Source organism: Myotis yumanensis, unplaced genomic scaffold, assembly GCF_028538775.1.
Source record: "Myotis yumanensis isolate MYYU_CA2020_CCGP unplaced genomic scaffold, mMyoYum1.0.hap1 SCAF_12, whole genome shotgun sequence".
Lineage (NCBI taxonomy): Eukaryota > Metazoa > Chordata > Mammalia > Chiroptera > Vespertilionidae > Myotis > Myotis yumanensis.
In genome coordinates this window covers 43435838-43458919 of record NW_027223763.1, presented here as the reverse complement: position 1 = coordinate 43458919, position 23082 = coordinate 43435838, and the positions used below count along the sequence as shown (strand labels likewise).

Sequence of the window (23082 nt, the reverse complement as noted above, 5' to 3'; positions counted from 1 at the left end):
TTTTGGGAAGAGCTTTTTGCTTCCTTATTCTGCAGAAATCTACATTCTTATTCTATGCTTAGGCTTCTAAATGGGAAGAAAAAAAAGGTTTTCTCATGTCCTTTTTTTGTGTAGTTTGGACAAATGTAGTACTTAACATGTAGGAGTGTTTACTTTTGTGGCTTGGGATTTTTGCCGATTTTAACTTATCTTCACCTTGGGCTTTGGCCTCCATCACTCAGGAGCAGCAGTTTGGCTGTTGAGGGAGACACAGGGCACCGACGACTTTGGGCATCTGCCTTTTGGTTGGGTTTCCACATGTTTCTATATTCTTTATATAAAATACAGGATGTTTCCTGTTTGGCCAAGATTTTTCCAAAGGAAAGAAACTTTATAACAACTGGAGGGTATTGTTAAAGGACAGATCAAATAACTATTTGTCTTTGTTTCTTTCTCTTTGTTTTTTTCACAGAAATACCTTACGGTTAACACAAAGCTTTTCTATTTATGGTAGATAAAAATGAGCTCTCTTAACCTTCCATGTCCTCTAGAAATGATTCCTTCTAATATCGCGGGGCTTGTTATTCATACTACTTGCATGAAAAATGAAAGTGACGAGAAAAAAGTGGGGACAAGCACACGGATTCCGGGCCGCTGGAATGTTGACTTGGGGTGAGAAGGAGGCTTGGGGTCTCCTGCACCTTGCAGCCCCCAGAGCTAGGCCCATTCTCCACCTTTCATTCCCTGCCATGCCTTCATACGCCCTCTCACATTACTGCTTCTGCCTCCTGCCTTGCCCTTCCTTCAGTAGAAATGATCACCCTTTCTTCTGCCCTTTCACCTTGCAAAATCTGTACTGCATTAGAGAATATTTGTGTGCGTATATGTATAACCCATGGACACGGACAATAGGGTGGTGAAGGCCTGGGGTGGAGGGCAGGGTGAGCTAGAAGAGGTCAGTGGAGGAAAAAGGGAACATATGTAGTACTTTGAACAATAAAGATTTTTTTAAAAAGACTATTTGTATAGGGATCTTGGCCAGGAATCAGGTAGCCCATGATGTTGGCTCATGTGCTCCCCCATTTTTAAACTCACGAAATAGTTGGTACACATAAAAGAATCCTATATCTAAATCAAAAGCATAATTATAACACAAATCCCCGTGAGCTCAGCACGCGTGTCCATGAACCTTCCCCAAGAAGGACACAGACCTTGGTAGCCTTCCCTATCTCACTGCGCCTCATTCCTCAGCCAGTTCATCCTGAATTTCATGTTTCTCATTCCCTTGCTTTTTCTTTATAGTTTTACCCTACACACATCCATACAGAAAAAAAATATCCCTAAAAGATTAGTTTCGTTGGCTCCCCCCCCCCCGCCATTGTGATAAAAACGGCATAACCTAGAATTTACAGTCTTAGCCAAATTCTTACAAGTCCAGTACAGTAGAGTTACGTATGTTCACGTTGTTGGGAACAATGATCTCACACTCTACAAATTCTTCTAAGACGTTTCTCACCAAGTGGTACGTGTGAGATGCATGTGTTGTAGTATGTGTGGCTCTAGTGTGTCTTTGTTGCTGTATAACATTGCATTTTAATAATAGATCATGATTTTTATGTCCTGTCTGCTTTTGGTGGATATTTGGCTTGTTTCTAGGCGTTGGCTATTGAGGGCATTGCTGCTAAGAATACCCTCTTGGGGACCCTTGTGCACACATTCATACATTTCACTGCGTCATGGAATATGGAATATCTTTATCTCTGACACGTGTGCTCTCCTGATGGCCCTGCATGCAAAGTGCCTAATGCTGAACAGCCACCCGCTGGCATTCACACAGACATTCTGAGTATTGGTAGAGGTTCTCTGATCTGTGCACAGCCCAGCACAGGATGGGTAGGACCCAAGGCCCGGGGTTCCATTGGAAAGGCATGAGCTCGGCTCTCAGCTGTGCCGCTGCACGCTGGCAGCCTGCCCCCAGGGATGCATGCAGAGCTGGTGTTCTGAGGGATGTTTGTGATTATGGGGGCGCTGTGTGCTTCTGAACAGGCAATCCTGTGTAGAGAAGAGGTAGGAAAGACACTCACTGGTTTGCTTTTGGGGTACACCTTGGTGGTAAACTCCACATGGCCTTTGGCTGTTTTGCTCACCAATGTATCTCAAGTTCCAGGAACCACCTGTTTGGTGCATAGGGGGTGTTAATAAATATTTTCAAATGAGTGAGTGAGGGAATGAATGAAGGAAGGCTCTCAATCCATGAAGGGTTTCCTCTGAGACCTTTGCAAAAAGGTCACAGCTCCGTGGACTAGATAAATACATACACATGGTTCTTGTATATTTTTAATGCTCAAAGGAGGTATTAAAATTTATTTTTCTTCAATTACCTTACCTCTAAGATTTTAAAATTATCACTTAGTTTAGCAGAATATATATTCTTTTAATATTATGTTTCAGTAGTGAATGCGCTATGTCACAGTTTCTTAACTCTAAATAAGAAGAAGACCCTTACAATTTGATGAGAGTCATATTTAAGTTGGTGAGGCCTTTAGGCACCTGGTAAGGTCTGATTGATTAAGAATTTGACTTAGTCCTATTGGTAGTGGTAGGTGATTAACCTGCTCTCTGGAAAATCTAATTTTTTTTTCCACTTCTGCCACCTCCCCTTTACCCCACTAATCACTCCCTCCATCCGGCAAACCTCAGGCAAATCTAATTTAAATCACCCCTGCAGGCAGCACAGAAATCAAGACAGTATATTCTCATTATGGAAGAACAGTGAATTTCAAAATCCGGGCTTACTCTACTTGGGCAACATTAAAAATAAACTATAGCAATTCATTTATTTGCCTAAACAATGAAAAATATGTAAATCTAAAACTTTGAAAAGGGAGTTTGTTGTTTTTGTTTTTAAAATAAAAATGTAGCTCTAACTGGTTTGGCTCAGTGGATAGAGCGCCAGCCTATGGAATGAAGGGTCCCAGGTTCGATTCAGGTCAAGGGCATGTACCTTGGTTGCGGGCACATCCCCAGTAGGGGGTGTGCAGGAGGCAGCTGATCGATGTTTCTCTCTCACTGATGTTTCTAACTCTCTATCCCTCTCCCTTCCTCTCTGTAAAAAATCAATACAGTGTATTAAAAATGTATTCTAAAAGTAATGTGCTCATATAAAAATATTTTCTGCCATTCCACAGCTCTTGGGGGAAGTTTGACATTTTTTGGTATTTATTCTTCTAGTCTTTTCCCTAGAAGCACTTATATGAAAACAGGAATGGAAACATGGGTGTTTTGTATCATGATCCCCACAGTAGACATTTAAATATAGAGCTCTATGTATACATATATGTAACTACTCTCCTAATTGTTGGATATTTTGTGATTATCTGTTTAAAAAATATAAGCAGATATAAGCAAATTTATATGTATGTTTCTGTGTGCTTGTGCAAATATTTCTGTAGAGTAAATTTCTAGAAGTGGCATTGATTGACCAAGGGATATGCAGATTTTACATTGTGGGACACACGGGTAATTTGCCTTCCGGAAGGTTTGTACTGGTTTATATTCCCACTGCTTCCACTAACAGTGGACAGACCAGAAAATGAAAAATTCTCTTTAATTGAACACACAGTCATCATGATGAAGAAACTTTTAAACACACTGATGGAAATTAAATAATTCTTTTCAATGCCCGGGCATTTCAATGTGTCGGTTCATTTAACTGAAATGTCACTCTTTTTGGACACTCACTTTCATAGCATTGCTTAATCCTAGGGGTGATTCCCGTGGTATTGGTTAGTTTTTCCTGAGCCAAATCAGCTATGGCTAGTTTTTGTGTTTTTAAAAAATTCTTTTCTGCTCTGTTAATCAACAGGTATTTTAAAGATCTTACTGTACTGACTTCAGGCTTCTATTACTGCTCTTTAGAAGTTGGCCTTCATTCTAATTGTTGTTCTCTTAGTAGTAATCTCTTCTGTCTAGCTGCTCTCAAGTCACTGTATCTTTTCCTGCCGTGATAGTTCCATGTGTTTAAAAGTGTTTTCTTTTCTATTGATTTTTAGAGGGAGAGGGAGGAGGAACATTTATCTGAGAGCGTAACAATTGGCTGCCTCCTGCACGCCCCCTGGTGGACCAGGAATAGAACTGGCGACCTTTCAGTGCCTGGGACGATGCTTAACCAATTGAGCCACACCAGTCAGGGCTCTTTTCTTTTTAAAAAACTTGCCCTCCTTGTCATGCCCGGGGCTTCCTGAACCGGAAACATCCTCAATTCTGGAAGAGCCATGATCTCTTCCGGTATTGCATCTCTCCTCCACTTTTACACCTCCTTCAGAACATATAATTAGACGCACTGTGATCCTTTGTCACTCTTCTCTGTCCTATGTTTCACTTTTCAAATGCTTTGTGCTGCATCCCGGTTCATTTCTTCACATCTGTCTCCCAATTCATTGATGAGTGTCTTCACCTGTGTGCAGTACTAGTATGTGGTTTAATCCATTGTTTATCTAATTTCAGTCACCACATTTTTTCATTTCTACAAATTTTGCTTTTCCTTTTTCAGATTTGCTTTTAGTCATTCTTGATGGTCTCTTGTTTTTTTCATTATACTTTCAGTATCCCCTTTTAATTTCCTATGGTAAACATGGCCCATATTAACATACTTCTTTTTTCGTCTGTGACTGGTATGTCCAGCATTGACCACATTTGATTCTGCAGCTTTTGGTTTCTTTTAATGCTCAGCCACGCAACTTGTTGGGTGTGTATGTTTAGATTGTGAACTGTTGTCCCTCAGATGTGTAGCTCGGGCCTTCTTGGAAGCCTGTGCTTGAGTGAGTTCCTTGGAGAGAATTGGCATCTGCCTCTGGGTACCTGGGTCCTAGCAGAACAGAACCACTTTGGGCCGGAATGTTTGGGTCGTGTGTGCTCACATCCATAATATGAATTTCAGTCCCAAACCTTTGTGAGTACAGTTCTGTTGATAGGAATTCTCCAGCGAGATGTTTTTAGTTATTTCCATTCTACTCGGCACCAAGGATGAGATGTGTCCATGCCATCTCTCTCTGCCTGGGTTTTCCCCCCTAATACATCTACTTTGGTCTCATCTCCATCCTGTTTGGATCTTATAATTTATCTCTCTTCCCAGCAGCTCCTGTAATGCCTGTGTCGGGGCTGGCTTATCTCTCCAGCTTTGAGCTGTCTTGACATTTCTAGCCTTTAAGGATTTCCCTTCAAGGCAGTCTGTACTAATGCATTATTATTATTTTTTAAACGATGCCCACTATTTCCTGGTTTTTCTAGACATCTATTTTGGAATATTGTTAGAACCGGAAGCCCCAGTGGTCTGAATATGCAGGCATTTTCATTTTTCACATCCAGCAATACTGATGGAAAAAAGGGATTTCACAGGTTACACAACTGAACACTTTTTGTGATAAGACCGTGGATTCCTTTAGATATAAAAATGCAGGAAACTTGCCTAGGAGATTGCCTTTGATAGGAAGAGCAGAGACTGGTTAAAAAGAAAAGCAAGCCCTAACCGGTTTGGCTCAGTGGATAGAGGATCGGCCTACGGACTGCAGGGTCCCAGGTTCGATTCCGGTCAAGGGCGTGTACCTTCGTTGCGGGCACATCCCCAGTAGGGGGTGTGCAGGAGGCAGCTGATCAATGTTTCTCTCGCATTGATGTTTCTAACTCTCTATCCCTCTCCCTTCCTCTCTGTAAAAAATCAATAAAAAAATATATTAAAAAAAAGAAAAGCAAGCCCTGGCTGGTTTGGCTCAATGGATAGAGCGTCAGCCTGCAGACTAAAGGGTCCCAGGTTCGATTCCGGTCAAGGGCACATGCTCTGGTTGTGGGCTTGATCCCCAGTAGGGGGCGTACAAGGGGCAGCCAATCAGTGATTCCCTCTCATTATTGATGTTTCTATCTCTCCCTTCCTATCTGAAATCAATAAAAATATATTTAAAAAGGAAAAGCAAAAGAATGAACGATATCTGCTTGAAACTATCTAATTCTTTAAAAAAATGTTTTCATTGATTTTTTTTTTTTAGAGGGAAAGGGTTAGAGAGATAGAAACATTGATTGTCTGCCTCCTGCACGTCCCCTACTGGGGATCAAGCCCACAACTCAGGCATGTGCCCTGACCAGGAATTGAACTGGTGACCTCTTGGTTCCTGGGTCATCACTCAACTGCTGAGCCACACTGCCCAGGCTAATTTTCTTTTTAAGGTATTCTATAGTGACAGTGTTTTGGAGTGGTGATCATAAAAAGGCTCCACATAGAATATTTTATTCTTTTTAGAGCATATATCTCATTATGTATTTCAGTAATTTTCCAGGATTAAGAATGCCATTTCATTGAAGGAGTGTTTGAAAATAGGCAGCATAATGTTCCTAAACACACCAACTTTTGGTATATTCAGAGTCTAAGCTGGACTTTTTTATATTGAGCTATTTTGAGTTATGGTTTCATTTCTAGCGTTGAAATGTTTGAGGTTTTAATCAAATTGGTTTTGCTTGTTTTACACAGGCCCCAGGGATGGAGGAAGTGATATGGGAGCAGTACACGGTGACCCTGCAGAAGGTGAGTGCCACACGTGCCGTACAGGCCACGGTCATGTTCTCGTGTTTACAGATCATAGGTCTTGCTCATTTTGTTCTAAACACAGTGCTTTTCCCCGTCAGGTGGATAGTGCATTGTAGGGAAATAGCTGGCAGTAATTACCGCATTAACAAAGGTTTGCACGCTATTACATTGTTTTGGTTAAGGTCTGTATAACATAGAAGATTCTAGACGTTATTTAGTGCATTCATCTATTTCCAGACAGAACAGGTTGTGAAAAAATAGAGAAAAAGAGAGGAGGAATGGAAATAACCTGTACTGTTTAAGGACATTGAGATAGTAGCCTCTGCAACTCTAATAATTTTGGTTATAATATATAGAAAACTTTTAACTCCTGTGAGCTGGAAGTCTAAACTAAATTTAAAACATGGTCTTAGCAATCAGAAGACATGGGTTGTTTGCCTTTCTCACTCCTTATTGTATTAAGAGGTGTTGAGTTAATTAGATATAAAATAATATCCCCTCATCCAGTGGTATTGAAGGTAGAAGTAATATATGTGAATATATTGTACTTAATTTTTAAAAAATTTAAATATTTTTTATTGATTTTATTGATTGATTGATTTTAGATACAGGAAGGGAGGGAGGGAGAAAGAGAAACATTGATTAGCTGCCTCCTGCACGCCCCCTGCTGGGGATTGAGCCCTCAACCCAGGCATGTGCTCTGACCCAGAATCAAACCAGCAACCTTTTGGTGCCTGGGACATGCTCAACCAATGGAGCAACACCTGCGAAGGCCATTTTACTTAGTTTTAAAAGTAATTTCAGAGGTATTGCTCCTCTTGATTAAGTGAGGTAATACAAACAGCTTCGAATGCAGGGAGTCGTGGCTTAATAAATGTTAGCTCCATTCTTTTTTATTCTGAGCAGGTTTCAAGGTAGGCATGATAGGTGATAACCCCACTCTAAACCAGCACAGCCACCAACAGTGTGTGAGTGATTTCTGTGCAGCTGAGCTGGACGAGAACTACACTCATGGTCCCCAAGTCTCATTCCATCAAGCCGCCTTGGTCAGCATCGCTGTGATTTTCCTGGGCCCTGAGGGCCTTACTCCTGCTCTGAATCCCTCCAGTCTCTGTCACTTCTCAGGGGAATGGTCAGTTCATTAACGGGAGTCTTCCTTCTTTAACTTCTGTCTTCAATGAAAATTTGGTTTCTGAGTAAATATGTATTAAATTAATCCAGGTAGGGAAAAACACACACAAATCAGTGTTTAGGTGCTGAAACTTCCGGGCCAGTAACCATGGTTTCATCAGTGGAGGGGTTCCCCCCTTAGGCCTCATTTTCCAGTTCTGTCTCTTCTCTGTGCCTGTCCACCAGCATGTCACATGCCCCTTTAGTTGTGGATGCCAATCTGGCAAAGGTGAGAGACATCTTAGGCCCGGAATAGAGGATGGAGCTGCCTCTGTGTAAAACCAGGCACGAGTGATGGGGCTGCCACATCCAGAGCCGTGTGATTGGCTGTGGGCAGCCCGGCCTGTTTTGTGTTGGAGATTGTTTATCCCCCTAGTGGGCCCCATGTGGGAACTTTTCTTAAGGGGGAATTTTTTATTTTCTGAGTAGATTTTTACATAATCAAACTCTGCTCTAGGAATATAGTCATATCTACCCATATCATCCTAGCTTTCCTGAACACTGAGCTGAATTAGGATTCTGTGTTATCTGGGCTCACTGTTACAGTTCTTGACCATGGAGGTAATTAATCTGTATCCCCATTTTATGTGCATGTAGAAAAGAATTTAATGCTTTGCTGTCTCATAAGACCTCAAAACTAAGTTTATCTTCAGACTTGATCTTTAAAATCCGTTTACTTATTTTTCACCCCATATTTAAAATAGACCCACCAGTTCCTCTAACTTGGGAATGAAAGGAATACTTTACAAAATACGGTTTCAGCACGGATTCAGCAGTGCCTGCAGCTGCTCCAGCTCAGGCTGGGATACGAGAACGGGTAGGGTTGGTTATTCAAATAGCACGGCCCTCTTCGGACAGAAAGTGTTATTTCCCATCCCCTGCCAGCTTCTAGGGATAACGCTAGTCAGTGCTGTCCATCTTCCCCAACCTTCACGGGGCTGTTTCTTTTAGATAAGGAATTTCCCTTTATACACCTGTCGGCTAACCAGGATGCTGCTTTATTTTGTTTCTGTGAGGCCGCTCTTCCTGAACCGGGTCTGGTGATTGGGTTGCCCTTCACTTTATTGAGTGCTTGTAATAAATCCTGAAAGCCACTTATGGAAGGTGTGTGGGTTTTTTTTTTGGTTTGTTTTTTTAAATTTTTCTCTTCACTTCAATGAACAGGATTCCAAAAGAGGATTTGGAATTGCAGTGTCCGGAGGCAGAGACAACCCCCACTTTGAAAATGGAGAAACGTCGATCGTCATTTCTGACGTGCTTCCCGGTGGGCCCGCCGACGGGCTGCTTCAGTGAGTGGCCTCCCTTCCCGCCCCAGCCCCTGCAGCCCACTGGGTCGGCCCCAGACAAGATGCTGTGGGTGGTGTGCATGATAAAATAATATTTAAAAACCATCTATTTTTTTATATATATGTTTGTGCATGTTTTTATATACATACATGTGAATTTATATGAGAATTAGGGCCATAGCACATCAGTCCTATGTCCAAATGGAGGAAGGAGAGCAGTGGTTCCTGTGAAGGTCGTTCTATCTATCAGCGCTGTCATTCCTGGGCTTAGGGGCCATTTCTGAACATGGAATAGAAGATTGGCATTGCTTCCCCACCGCCCCCCCAAAGCGTACCCAACACTGTTTATTTTAATTTATGTTCATTAAGAATTTAATGAGGATACTCTGGCTTAATGCTTGTCTGCTCTGTAAGAGGGATGTGGAAATTGGGAACATTTACTCCATGAAAACACAAGTTTTCCAACTGCCACCCTTTGCCTGGTCTGAAGAGAGAATGCTGTTTGAAAGAATACATGTCTGAGCCCCTCACCATCATTTCTCAGGGCAGAAGCGAGTTAGTCACGTGGCTGCCATGGCCAGACAGCTCCAGAGTGTAGGTTCTGTTGGCATTCCAAGTCTCTGCATGGTCCTATCGAAGTTTGTAGTGTTTCAGAGAGCAGAGTAGGATTTTGCAATAGTTTTCGGGGTGAGATCAAGTAAGAGGGTTCTGTGACCTCAAAATTTCTTTATGGCTCTGAGGCACGCTCTTGACTTCTTCCCATCCAGAGCACAAGTGGATACAAACCTTCTTTGAGGGTCTGTGTAGACTTCCTGACGCCCTGTGTGCACCGGGGTGAGGAGGCCGGTGCAGGAGGCCCTTGGTGCTCAGACCTCGCCATTGTCCGGTGGCTCCTGGGGCCCCTGCGGTTTGGGTCCTTCTCCCCCGCTGTTCTCAGTAGTCACAGTTGGAAGTGGGCTGCTGACTCCTGGGTTCCTGCCTTGGGAGAACTCACACTGACTCGGCTGAGGAAGCCTTGGGGGTCCTCAGACATGGAGCCCCTCAATACGTATTTCACATCCATTTGCTGTCTCTGTAAAGAGTTAACAGCGAATGAATGGGAGTTTTTCAAATCCCATTTTTATGTTTTGTTTGCAGAGAAAATGATAGGGTGGTCATGGTTAACGGCACCCCCATGGAGGGGGTACTCCATTCATTCGCCGTTCAGCAGCTGAGGAAAAGTGGGAAGATCGCTGCCATCGTAAGTCCTGCATTTGTTTCCTCTCGCCTCAGTAGAATTTTCTTTTTATCCCTGGAAGAAAATGACCCCTTACCTTTAGGCACTTGACATACCAACATAATCTAGGGGCTGAGACTTCTTATATCCTCTGTACTTTAGGAGGGCGATGCAGTGGATGAGAGAGGTGTATGTAAATAATGTCTCCCTGCCTCTTTTTCGTCTTTCTCCTAACTTCGTACGACCAATGATTCTTTCATCTGAGTGAGTTTCACCTTCAGAGCCAGGATAGACAATTATTCTCCATGAGAATTGAGTAGATTGAGAACAATGATAAAAGAGCATTCCTTTAGAAAATACATTTTAGCTCAAAAAACTCATTTGTAAAGGCCCAAACAAGATCTGTTACATCTTCATAAACTGGAGTTTCTTAGGAGACGGTGGACACCTGTAGCATTCATTCATTTGCTCTCTCATTCACGTAGCAGACATCGGTTGAGAATCACCAGTGAGCCAGATGCCACTTGGCCCTGGAGCAGGTCTTCCCCACTCTAGCGGGGCCCGTGGACACACAAAGCGAGAATGTGGAGCGTAGTGAGTTTAAGGGCAGCTCTAGGGGATGCACTGGGTATGTGGTATTTTATTTTTTTAAACTTCATATTACGAAATTTTTCAAACAAAAAGTCCAAAGATTAATGTAATAAACACATATATCTTCTACATGTTAATATTCTGCCATATTTACTTACTTTTTCTTCATTTGTTCACAAAAACACATACATATTTTTAGTGAACCATTTGAAGGGAAGTTGCAGTTCTCTTTCAGCATATGTCTTTTCTAAATAAGGACATTCCTCTACATAACTGCACTATGATCCTCTCTAAGAAAATTAACAACTCTGCCATATCATCTACTATCCAGTCTACATCCTAAGATTTCTTTGATAGACTTTTTTTTCTTCCCCCAGGGATTCTATCAAAGTTCATTCATTGCACCTGGCCCTTGTCTTTTTTGTCCTTTTTAATCTAGAACAGCAGTTCTCAACCTGTGGGTCTCGACCCCTTGGGCGGTCGAACGACCCTTTCACAGGGGTTGCCTAAGACCATCCTGCATATCAGATATTTACATTATGATTCATAACAGTAGCAACATTACAGTTAAGAAGTAGCAACGAAAATAATTTTATGGTTGGGTCACAACATGAGGAACTGTATTTAAAGGGCCAGAAGGTTGAGAACCACTGATCTAGAAGGATTTCTCTTTCTCCCACCTCTTCCCCTAATTTCCCCCACCCTCCTTTTTAATGACGCTGACTTTTAGAAGAATCTAGGCAGTTGTATATAAACTCTCTCACTTTCTGGATTTCCGTTTTTGTAACTTAGCAACTTAGAGTCCCTTGGTACTTTTCACACTCTGAGTACAGTGGGGACTTGACTTACGAGTGTCCCTACTGACGAGTTTTTTGAGATACCAGCTGTCTCTCGGCCGATTTTTTGCATTGAGTTGATAGAGTAATTTGAATTAACGAAGGCCCCACTGTATAAGCCAATTTTGCAGGCATTGTCTTGAGACCTTTACACTCATTGTCTGACCTGATTCTCAATCCTATGAGGTCTTTATTGTCCCTGTTTTCCAGATAAGGAACCCGAGGCTTAGGGACACAGTTTTACTGGAAGGAGAACCAGAGCTTTTAACCATTACATTCTCTTACGTTTACTTGTGATTGTCCTTTCTCCCCTCTGTGCTTTGGTGAACAGGTGGTCAAGAGGCCCCGGAAGGTCCAGCTGGCCCCGCTGCAGAGTGGCCTTCCGCTCAATGAGGAAGACCGGGCTTTCGAGGTGATGGATGAGTTTGACCGAAGAAGCGCCCGCAGCGGGTACAGTGATCGGTACAGTGAGAGGAGCCGGCTGCACAGCTGGGAGAACAGCCTGGAGAGGGGGCATCCCCACGACCGTCCGCGCAGCCAGGAGCGGGACCGCGGCCGGAGCCTGGAGCGCGGCCTGGACCACAGTGACTATGGCCGAGCCCGAGACCGAAGCCGTGGCCGGAGCCTGGAGCGGGGCCTGGATCGTGATGACTATGATAGAGCCCGAGACCGGAGCCGCGGCCGGAGCCTGGAGCGGGGCCTGGACCAAGATTACTATGATGGAGCCCGAGACCGGAGCCGCGGCCGGAGCCTGGAGCGGGGCCTGGACCATGACTATGGGCGAGGCCGAGATAGCAGCCACGGGCGAGGCCGGAGCATTGACCAGTTCGACGACCGGGCCTACAGCCCGGAGGTGGAGTACAAGCACCGGGGGCAGCCCGACGCCCGCTACAAGATGTCCCGGAGCTGCGAGCACCTCCGCTTGGGCAGCCCCACCCCCGAGCCCAGAGGGCGGAAGGACCACGAAGGTGACAGGCCCATCGGAGTCCTTCTGACGAAAAGCAAAGCAAATGAAGGTATCACAGCTTGATGAAGAAAAGCACTAGTATAATAACAGCTGGCTCTGCCATGGCCCTTACTGGGTGCCGGGCACTGACCTACATGCTTTGCACTGACTAGCTCATTCCATCCTCATGACTACCTCATGTAGGAGTTAGGGCATCTTTATTTTATAGACGAGAAAACTGAGGCACAGAAAAGTTCATTGATGTGCACACTGAACTAGCACGGGCTGCAGAAATCTGGCTTTAAATTACTAGGCCAGTGGTTCTCAAAGCAGCACCAGCATCACCTGGGCACGTGTTAGACATGCAGATTCTCACGCCCCTGCCACTGACTCGGAAGCACTGGGCTGGGAACGTGGAATCTGTTAACAATGCTCCCCCCCCCCACCCCCCCCCACCCCGGTGAGCCTGGTGAAGCTCACACTAATGAGACCACAGGAGAGAACAATAGCATTTTGGTTGCATTTTTCCTCTATGCCAGGACCTACAACGCTGTGTAGTAGGTTGGAATTTGAAACTTCAGAGAAGTTTTTGGCATGCCTAGGATAGCACAGGGACTTGGGCCTCAGGAATGGAGAAGTACCCAGTGGCTAGGAAGCCAGGTTATGGCCAGGTGGCCAGAAGGAAGGCCAGATAAGCTGACCACAAGAATGTACCACCCCTCCATTCCCAGCTCAAAAAAAAAAGTGCAGAATTTTATCTTTCTTCTAACCGCTTGCTTTTCCTACCCTGACATGGAAAATTCCACAAGCCCACCTTTTTCTAAAAGCCATCGCTTTGTGCAAATCCGCATTGTCCTCAGCTTATAAAAGCACCTAAGCAGAGCCGGGCCCTCAGCCAGGTCAGAGGACCTTCCTTTCCTCTGTGTTGTCTCCCTTAGCTTATGCTGGTGCTTGAGCATAAGCTTAATAAAATCTGCCTGGCGATTCCTCTAGGGTTTCCTCTTACGTTCTATCTTGGGAACCCAAGAGCCCCAACGCTGGTAACGTGCCCATGCACGAGGCAGGCCGAGGCCCGGCTGCCGGGCCCACGTTCCGTCCTGGAGCACTCATACACGGTCACACCCAGGATTCACTAAAACCCTGTGGGCAGCGAGGGAAGCTACTGGCCCCTGCAGTTTAGGTGAAGATTCTGGAACTCGGAGGGGAAGCAACTGGCCCACATCTTGAAGCCAGTGGGTGATGGAGCTAGAACTCAGATTTCCATGGGTGAGAGGAAACAAGCAGGTGAATGGACAGAGCGATAGAGCCCGGTGGTGTGATATTCCTTGCCTTGGTTTTTGGCTTCTGACTTTTTACAGTCCTTGTAAACACATCTTTTCTCTTGTTCTCTAATGGTTCTCCTTCCAAAGGGAAAAAAAGGAAGCCAAGTGAAAAACTTGGTGCTGTCCAGGTTGGAAATTTGCATTAAATAGCCTGTCTCTGAGGTATATGCGTCTCAGGAGGTTTAAGGATTCTATCGACTTTTTCTAACCATTTATAATGACATTAATTCATCAACCCACAAGAATTGCAAAGCCGTACTAAGCACAGTGTTTTTTCTTCTGAGAGCAATTCAACGTCCATAAAACCTCAGAGCTATGCTGGTTTTAGTTAAATACTTTATTGCTTTGCCTGGTTTGTTTACCCCTTTTCTTCACACTGAAATATTTTCAGTGCTAAACCCCACGCAACCTAAGCTGTTACAGATGAAGGCTTTTCTGTGGGCAACTGCATTGCCAGCAGAATATGCCTGTTAAGATGTACTGAGTTGGTTTTTATCTCCCCAACGTTTTATTTCGAAAAGTGTTCATTTTATAGCAAATACTCATACAGAGCCTTCACCTCGTTATGACATCATTAACAGACTTAACAGTTGTTAACATTTTGCCACATTTGTTTTCATTCTCCTTCCCTTTCCCCCCCTCTCCTGCTCCTTTTCCCTCTCCCTCATCCCTCCCTACCCCCTGTCTCCCAGGGGTGTTCTGGAACCCCTTGAAAGTAAGTTGCAGGCAACGTACACATAATTCACCCTTACATATTTCAGCAGGTGTCCCCTGAGGCTAAGAACATGCTCCTACACAACCGTAATGCCTGTATCACGTTAACATTAATACCCATTTTAATAAATTACAGTACAGTTTATTTTGCAGTTGCTCTAAAATAATGTAACCCACCCCCCACCCTACCACCTCTTCCCCACATTGGACCAAGGATCCTGGTGGAGGTTCTTGCATTGCATTTAGTTTTTATGTCTCTTAATCTGGAACAGTCCCTCTGCCTCTTTTATTTTGTATAACATTGACTTTTTAAAATATGTATTTTATTGATTTTTAGAGAGAGTAGAAGGGAAAGCGAGAGAGAGAGAAACATTGATGTGAGAGAGAAACATTGATTGGTTGCCTCCCGTTAGCACCCCAACCAGGGATCAAACCCGCAACCTGGGCATGTGCCCTGACTGGGAATCGAGCCCATGACCTTTTGGGGCAAAGGACAACACTCAACCTAGTAAGCCACATCGATCGGCCAGGGTGACATTGACTTCTTTGGATGATTCCAGGCCAGTTGTCTTGCAGAATATCCCACATGCAGAATTAATTTTTCATCAGTATTTTTAAATCGTCCTGAAAACCAGACTAAGTTTCCTGAGCCAGTTGATGAAGTCGGTGTCTGCTTCTGTCTTCTAGAGTATGGCCTCCGCCTGGGGAGTCAGATCTTCATAAAGGAGATGACCAGCACCGGTCTGGCAACCAAGGATGGCAACCTGCACGAAGGGGACATCATCCTCAAGGTGGGTGGACAGGGTAGAGGACGGTCGGCTTCATGCTGGGCTCCTCGTCTGCGTTTCCGCACCCAGGTGCGAACACAGTGGGACTTTGTCGCACTGGGACGCAGTAGTAAGACAGAGACTGGGAAGAGCAGCACAGTGACGTCATTTTATCAGAAAAACCAGACTTGGAGAGAGCGCTGTCATAGTTTAATAGCAGTTTTTAAAAAATATATCACTGAGTACTTTTTTTTCCCTCCCCTGTTTGTTTCAAGTTTAAGCTCCTATTCCCTAAATGAAGGAAAGATGAGAGGGCGAGTTGGTGGTATATGAATGCTGAATATTTAATAGTTCTTGTAAACCTCTCTGGTCAGGAGACACCTTCCGGTAGTAAGCCAAACCATCGTCTTGAGCTTGGAAGTTAAATAAATTAGCAGAGTAACTTAAGTATACGACAGCGCTCTCATGCCTGTATTTGGGATCCAGGCATGCAGGTTATAGTTAATTTAAAGCATAATGCATTTTTATTCAGCCATCCCCCCCCCCCCTTACTCATCCCTTCAAAAAAATCTCAGGTCTGTTTGAATAGATGAGCAAAGTCTTTTACATTTTTAGTGGGGGAAAATGTGAATTTTCTCTTTTGCCGTGAATAAACACAGATAAATGGCACTGTAACCGAGAACATGTCTTTAACTGATGCTCGAAAACTGATAGAAAAGTCAAGAGGAAAACTGCAGCTGGTGGTGCTGAGAGACAGCAAGCAGACGCTCATCCACATCCCAGCGTTAGATGACAGCGACTCGGAAGGTAAAGAGGAGGCTGTGAGCGAGGCCGGAAGCAAGGGAGGCTGTCGCTTCTGCATCCTCACCTCTGTCTAGCCCAGCCGTCCCACGGGAAGTTTGGTTGCCAATGAAAGCCTCTCCGTTAAGCTTAGATTCCAGAAGAGAAATGTTCGGTTGTTACTGTCTTATTAAAGTGTCTGCTGAAATCAGGTTTCCCATGCGAAATTCTGGTGCACTTGTGAACTCCCAGTGGACATGGAGTAGGCCACTGAGTACAAAACATGTTAGTAAGAAATGTATGTACGAGAAGTTCAAAGAACTAACCACATACATTTGTAAACTGCTCATTCTTGCATGTGTTTTTTTAATATATTTTTTAAATATATTTTTATTGACTTCAGAGAGGAAGGGGAGAGGGAGAGAGAGATAGAAACATCAATGATGAGAGAGAGTCATTGATCGGCTGCCTCCTGCACGCCCCCTACTGGGGATTGAGCCCCTGTCTGGTTCATGGGTTGACACTCAACCACTGAGCCACACTAGCTGGGCTCCTGTGTGTTTTTTTAAAGTGGCTATTAATATGTCCAACAAAGAGAAGACCATGTGGAGGATAGCATAAACTGGTAGACACTGTAATGTTAAGACTCAGAATGGCTTATATTGTGTATTCAGTGATTAGCAATCCATGTCACCTCTTTTTTTTTTTTTTAAATATATTTTATTGATTTTTTACAGAGAGGAAGGGAGAGAGATAGAGAGTTAGAAACATCGATGAGAGAGAAACATCGATCAGTCACCTCCTGCACATCTCCTACTGGGGATGTGCCTGCAACCCAGGTACATGCCCTTGACCGGAATTGAACCTGGGTCCTTTCAGTCCGCAGGCCGACGCTCTATCCACTGAGCCAAACCGGTTTTGGCCACCTCTTTTCTTTTAAGGCATTATATTCATTTATCAAATATGAATTATACCCAGGATAATACTTGAACCATCTGCAAATTACCAATAAACATAAGTAATCATGATATATCCTACTTAACCATCTCGCATTGCCTTTGTGTAGCAAAGTTTAGAAAAAATATTAGGTTCTCAAGTTTTTTTGTTTTTTGTTTTTTTTAAATATATTTTATTGATTTTTTACAGAGAGGAAGGGAGAGAGATAGAGAGTTAGAAACATCGATGAGAGAGAAACATCGACCAGCTGCCTCCTGCACATCTCCTACTGGGGATGTGCCCGCAACCCAGGTACATGCCCTTGACCGGAATCGAACCTGGGACCCTCCAGTCCGCAGGCCGACGCTCTATCCACTGAGCTAAACCGGTTTCGGCAGGTTCTCAAGTTTTAAAACAGATGTTGATTTTGAAAAGAATTGCTGTCTAGAACTTAGTTTAATTTCCATTATATCCAACGTCTAAGCTGTTGTTACTGCTATGAACAGTGCAGAGAAGTCATCCCAGCATGCTGAGAGCCTAGAGTATATGGCCTGGCTTTTCAAAGTGTGGTCCCCAACCCACGGGCAGCCTCAGCAGCATCTAGGAGCTTGATACACTTGCAGCGTCTCCGGCCTCACCCCAGGACAGCTGCATTCTCACCCCAGACAAGAGTGCGGATGATTTGTGTGTGCATTAATGTTGGAGAAGCATATACGTGTGACCCAGTAATGGAATTTTGAGTCTTCAGTAGCAGCTTTGATAGGAAGTGTGATGAAAGAGGGACCTAAAATTCTTTATTTGGCTTTCTTTTTATTAATTAATGCCCTCCCCTTCTGACAGAACATATTAGTGAAAAATGTATGTACAAGCAGTTCATAATTTATCAGATTTTTTTTTTACCTCAGGAAGACTATTAGACTAATAGCACATTTACTACCTGCCTTTCTTCCGTTTCCCATGTTTCCTAACCAGAGAGAGGGATAATTTCTGGTACAGGTCTTAAATATTTCATGACAAAGTCTTTTCTTATTTTTGAAACCAGATATCTCGGAAATAGAGTCAAACCGATCATTTTCCCCAGAGGAGAGACGGCAGCCGTATTCTGACTATGATTATCATTCCTCAAATGAAAAGCTGAAGGAAAAGCCCAGGTAAGACGAAGTGTATTTTCCCTCGCACACGCCTCTGTGTGTACACATAGGTATGTGTGAATCTGTCACATCTATACTAATAAAAGGGTAATATGCTAATTAGACCGGGAGACCTTCTGGATGTCCTTCCGGACATAGCCATGGTGGCGGGGCTGAGGCAGAGGTGGTTAGGGGTTATCAGGCCAGGAGGGGAGGGCAGTTGGGGGTGATCAGGCCAGCGGGGGAGGGGGGGCAATTGGGGCAAGGGGGTGAACAGGCTGACAGGGAGGGGCAGTTGGGAGCGATCAGGCCGGCGGGGGGGGGAGGGGGAGGGGCGGGGCGGGGCGGGCAGTTGGGGGCAAGCAGGCTGGCAAGGGGGTGCAGTTGGGACCAAGAAGACCGGTGTGGGGGGCCGATAGGCAGAGTGGTTAGGGGCGATCAGGCAGGCAGGCAGGTGAGCAGTTAGGAGCCAGTGGTCCTGGATTGTGAGAGGGGTCACAGATTGGAGAGGATGCAGGCCAGGCTGAAGGAAACCCTCCCCCCCCCCCCCCCCCCCCCGCCCTGTGCATGAATTTCGTTATGAGATGTTTACATGCCGTATGCTTAAGTTCGAGGGAGGACATCCAGAACAGATGGTCCCGGATGGGCTCCACACCCACTCCCTTCAAGTGTGCGGGAGATATTGCAGCTGCTACAGAGACCAGCCAGGAGCCCAAACACCAAGAGGAAGCTCCAGGTGAGGCTCATTTTATTTTTTTCAGAGAGGAAAGGAGAGGGAGAGAGAGATAGAAACATCAGTGATGAGAGAGAATCATTGATTGGCTGCCACCTGCACAGGGGTTGAGCCTGCAACCCGGGCATGTGCCCTGACCAGGAATCATACCATGATCTCCTGATTCATAGGTTGATGCTCAACCACTGAGCCATACCAGCTGGGCGGGTGAGACTCATTTTAAATAAATAAATAGTCCCTTTCAGAAGTTTCTGTTTGGTAAATCCAGAGGACGGCTGGAAGGAGAGAGAAAAATTACTTGAAAAATCATTCTCAAATATGGAAGAGACACCTTGCATTTTAGAGGTTCATTTCTCACTTACTTAGAAAGGATTGGCACCTGCTATCTTAAAATTAAACTTCACTGTAAAGACTTACATTTGTTGTTTAATGTGATGACACATATGTAACATAAAGGATAGAGTTGAATTTTTGGTGGGTTTTGTGATCTTTATATTTTGAGACAAACACACTCCTTTTAGTCCAAGTCGATAATGACAGGTGCTTTCTAATCCACAGCTCCTCAACCGAAAGCATTACCAAGGTCTTTTCTTCGTCCCAGTCCTGAAGACGAAGCGATATATGGGTATGTATTCCCGTCTCTCTTTCCCTTTCTTCTTCCACATAGCTCTTTCTCCTTCACTGAAATCCAGAAGAATGCTGTTTTTTTAGCGACGGATGGTGATTTTGCATGTAATCAGCCAACCCCTGTTGCTAGTGTTCATGAGGAAGAGAAATCGTTTGTGGGAGAGTAAAATGTGGAAGCGGGTGAAGTTTGTGACGTTAGTTGGGTCTGCTGTGTCGCTTACCTGGCCACGTCTCCAGAACGTGATTCTGGATATTTGAGTTGGCAGCTGGGTAACAACAGACAGGCGACGTGCTGCTTACCAGGTGCCTCTGTGGGGCTGCAGAGACAGGAGGGTCCCAGGGTGGGGAGGGACGGGACGCCATGCTATGCACTTGACCATGGTCAGTGTTCAAGAGCAGCAGCTCCTGGATGCGGAGGTGGCTTTCTTGAACCCAGGCTGTGTGTCTGTTTGACAGGAGCCCTGGCGCAGCGACAGGCTTGATTAGTTTGTATGGCCTTGATTTTAACCCTAACCTTGCCCTTTCTTTGCTTTCAAATCTTGAGTGAGCTCCCATAAACATTCTATGTTTCCACTTTGACACTGGTAAAGTGGGCCTGTTATATTCATCTTACAGTCCCAAGGAAGATAAAATTATACATGATAGGAGGCAAATGAAACTATACATCACTCTATAGAAAGAAGAAATTAAATCTCTCATCTGCTCATGTTGGTCCCCTTTTACAAAAGTAATTTTCATTTTTCCTCCCTGAAACTGAAACCATGGAAGCCCCAATACCAAGATGGTGAAGTTCAGGAAGGGGGACAGCGTGGGCCTGCGGTTGGCTGGTGGCAATGACGTCGGGATATTTGTGGGCGGCATTCAAGAGGGGACCTCGGCAGACCAAGAAGGCCTTCTAGAAGGCGACCAAATTCTGAAGGTAAGGAAAGCCCAGTCCTGTGCCTGGAAGTTACTGGGAAAGAGTGGGGTTTCTGGCAGTCTTCCGTAAGGGAGGGAGAAGTGGTCCAACTTGTGAAAACAGGTCGGCTGCAGGTTTGTTGATGCCCAGCATCAAGGTCTCAGTTTCCCTGAAATGGGTCCTGTTTTCTCAGTTCTGGAACCCAGAAGTCACTCCTGGGTGGGAATTTATAATGTTCAAGACCCTTGCAAAGATTTGGATTAGCTTGATTAACAAAAAAAATCAAGACTGTAACTAGAAAGAAGATCTTTCAAAATATCTTGCTGCCCTAACTGGTTTGGCTCAGTGGATAGAGCATTGGCCTGTGGGCTGAAGGGTCCCGGGTTCAATTCTGGTCAAGGGCACATACCTCCTGCCCTGGTTGGGGCAAGTGTGGCAGGCAACTAATCGATATGTATCTATCATATTGATGTTTCCTTCTCTTTGTCTCTGCCTTCCCTTCCACTCTCTAAAAAGTCAATGGAGCCCTAACCAGTTTGGCTCAGTGGATAGAGCATCAGCCTGTGGACTGAAAGGTCCCAGGTTCGATTCCAGTCAAGGGCATATACCTTGGTTGCAGGCACATCCCCAGTAGGAGGTATGCAAGAGGCAGCTGATCGATGTTTCTCTCTCATCAATGTTTCTAACTCTCTATTCCTCTCTCTTCCTCTCTGTCAAAAATCAATAAAATATATTTTTAAAAAAAGTCAATGGAAAAATATCCTCGGGTGAGGATTAACAACAAGAAAATCTTGCTAATTTGGGTTTATTTTTAAATATATATATTTATTGATTTCCGAGAGGAAGGGACAGGGAGAGAGATAGAGAAATACCAATGATGAAAGAGAATCATTGATCAGCTGCCTCCTGCACGCCCCCTACTGGGGACCAAGCTCACAACCCAGACATATGCCCTCACCTGACCGGGATTCGAACTGTGACCACCTGGTTCATAGGTCGACGGTCAACCACAGAGCCATGCTAGCCGGGCTGTAATTTTGTCTTTCATCGATTCCCCTGTCTGATTGTCACTCTCAAGGCAGTGCGCTGTAATTGAACAGAGGTGGGTGTTGGCACCAGGTTGTCTGATTTGAATCCCGTCCCAGGCTCTCATTAGTTCTGTGACCCCGGCTCAACCTCTGAGACTCCGGTTTCTGTCTCTGTTCAGTGGGGATAAGAGCACCTGCCGTGCAGGGGCCCTGGAAGATGAGCGTAGATACCACAGGCACCTAGCGGAGTTCCTGGCACAGAGCACGAAGGTCCATGTCCCTCCTTCACCCACTGGAAAAGGATAAGTCACCACTGAACATGTTATTGACATCTCAAGCTGCCCAGGAGGGGGGTTTCTTGGTTAATATAATATTAGTACTTTTAAAGTTACTATATAGGAGTTTGTAATAAGCTCTTGGTTTTAAAAAATGGTAACCAACTCAGCTTTGACATTTTATGAGATAGGTGTAATGTATTTCCCAGTGACTTCAGAATAAACTTCAAGAATGCCAAGTACCTCTTGACTATTACAAACACAGAATGCTAGGGAACCTGCTTCCCTGGAATTCCTGCTACTGTAAACTTGCATCTCTTCTGTGGGAGGTACTCGGGGGTCTGGTAAGAGCATCTGGGCTCAGAGGAGAGGGGTGTGAATGCGGAATTCCTGAGGAAGCAGGATGCAGAGCACCAAGCGGGCAGCCCTCTTGCTTCTTGGCTCTTGGCCCCGTTGCAGTAGTTCAGCTTTCGTTTCTGGAGCACATGAAGGGCAAACCTTGATCGTGAGCCTGGCTGAAGCTTTCCAGTGACATTCTAGACCCGCCTTGGCTTTGGTCAGGATCCTAGAAACTAAGTGTACCTGCGTGAACCTTGTGGTGCCACATGATCCTAGGAAACATCACTTACCAAGTGCTGCTGATAAGAATCCCATCCAGTGCCAGCTCATACCAATTTACTTTTGGGCCGATGCCAAAGAAGAGAAAATGTGTTTCCTACCTAGTATGGGGGCCATCGGAAGCCAGGGAGGAGTTTGGAAGCTTTTGCTCAGGAAGGATCAAGGATAAAAAAATTTTTATTTAGGGGGAAAAGATTTTCTGACTTTCCATGGGAAAAAAGAAAGGAATTCACAGAGAGGCTTGGCAGGTTGACCTCAATGTAAGTGGCTAAAGATGGAAGAGCCACTTCCATGGGTAAAAGCCATGGTATGCAGCGTTTATACTTAAGAAAGTGTCTTGTTTCCTGTTTTCACTTGGTGACAAGGAAGAAACCGTGGGAACTGGCTTCCTGGCTCCTGATTGTGAATAAATTTTCTGTGGACCACAAAAGGGGAGAGAAAGATGGACCTCGCCTGCTGGGCAGGGAGGCCGCTCCACCCGCATGAGCTGAGGCTGATACACACTCCTCTTTGGGCTCCCAGCAGACACGGGAGACCCTGTAAGCTACTAAATAGATAGTAAGAGGATATTTCTTGGAGAGGACTGTACAGTCTAACTTTCAAAGAGTCAGCGCGCTGCCCTGTTGTTTTTTCACTTTAATTGGTTTCAGAGC

At 44.7% G+C, this 23082-nt stretch overlaps 1 protein-coding gene across 6 annotated transcripts in view; it reads left to right on the top strand.

Annotated features, from left to right (window-relative positions):
* The window catches only part of TJP2 (tight junction protein 2), a 112806-nt gene that overhangs the window by 69117 nt on the left and 20607 nt on the right, over nucleotides 1-23082 (top strand). For all 6 annotated transcript variants that reach the window (XM_070431539.1, XM_070431535.1, XM_070431537.1 and 3 more), the window contains 10 exons: nucleotides 6500-6553; nucleotides 8891-9015; nucleotides 10150-10252; nucleotides 11987-12671; nucleotides 15325-15428; nucleotides 16064-16211; nucleotides 18163-18271; nucleotides 18859-18986; nucleotides 19542-19608; nucleotides 20379-20529. In XM_070431539.1, coding sequence (XP_070287640.1) covers nucleotides 6509-6553; nucleotides 8891-9015; nucleotides 10150-10252; nucleotides 11987-12671; nucleotides 15325-15428; nucleotides 16064-16211; nucleotides 18163-18271; nucleotides 18859-18986; nucleotides 19542-19608; nucleotides 20379-20529 — 1665 coding nt within the window. In that variant the 5' untranslated portion in view covers nucleotides 6500-6508. The remainder of the gene's footprint in view (nucleotides 1-6499; nucleotides 6554-8890; nucleotides 9016-10149; nucleotides 10253-11986; nucleotides 12672-15324; nucleotides 15429-16063; nucleotides 16212-18162; nucleotides 18272-18858; nucleotides 18987-19541; nucleotides 19609-20378; nucleotides 20530-23082) is intronic.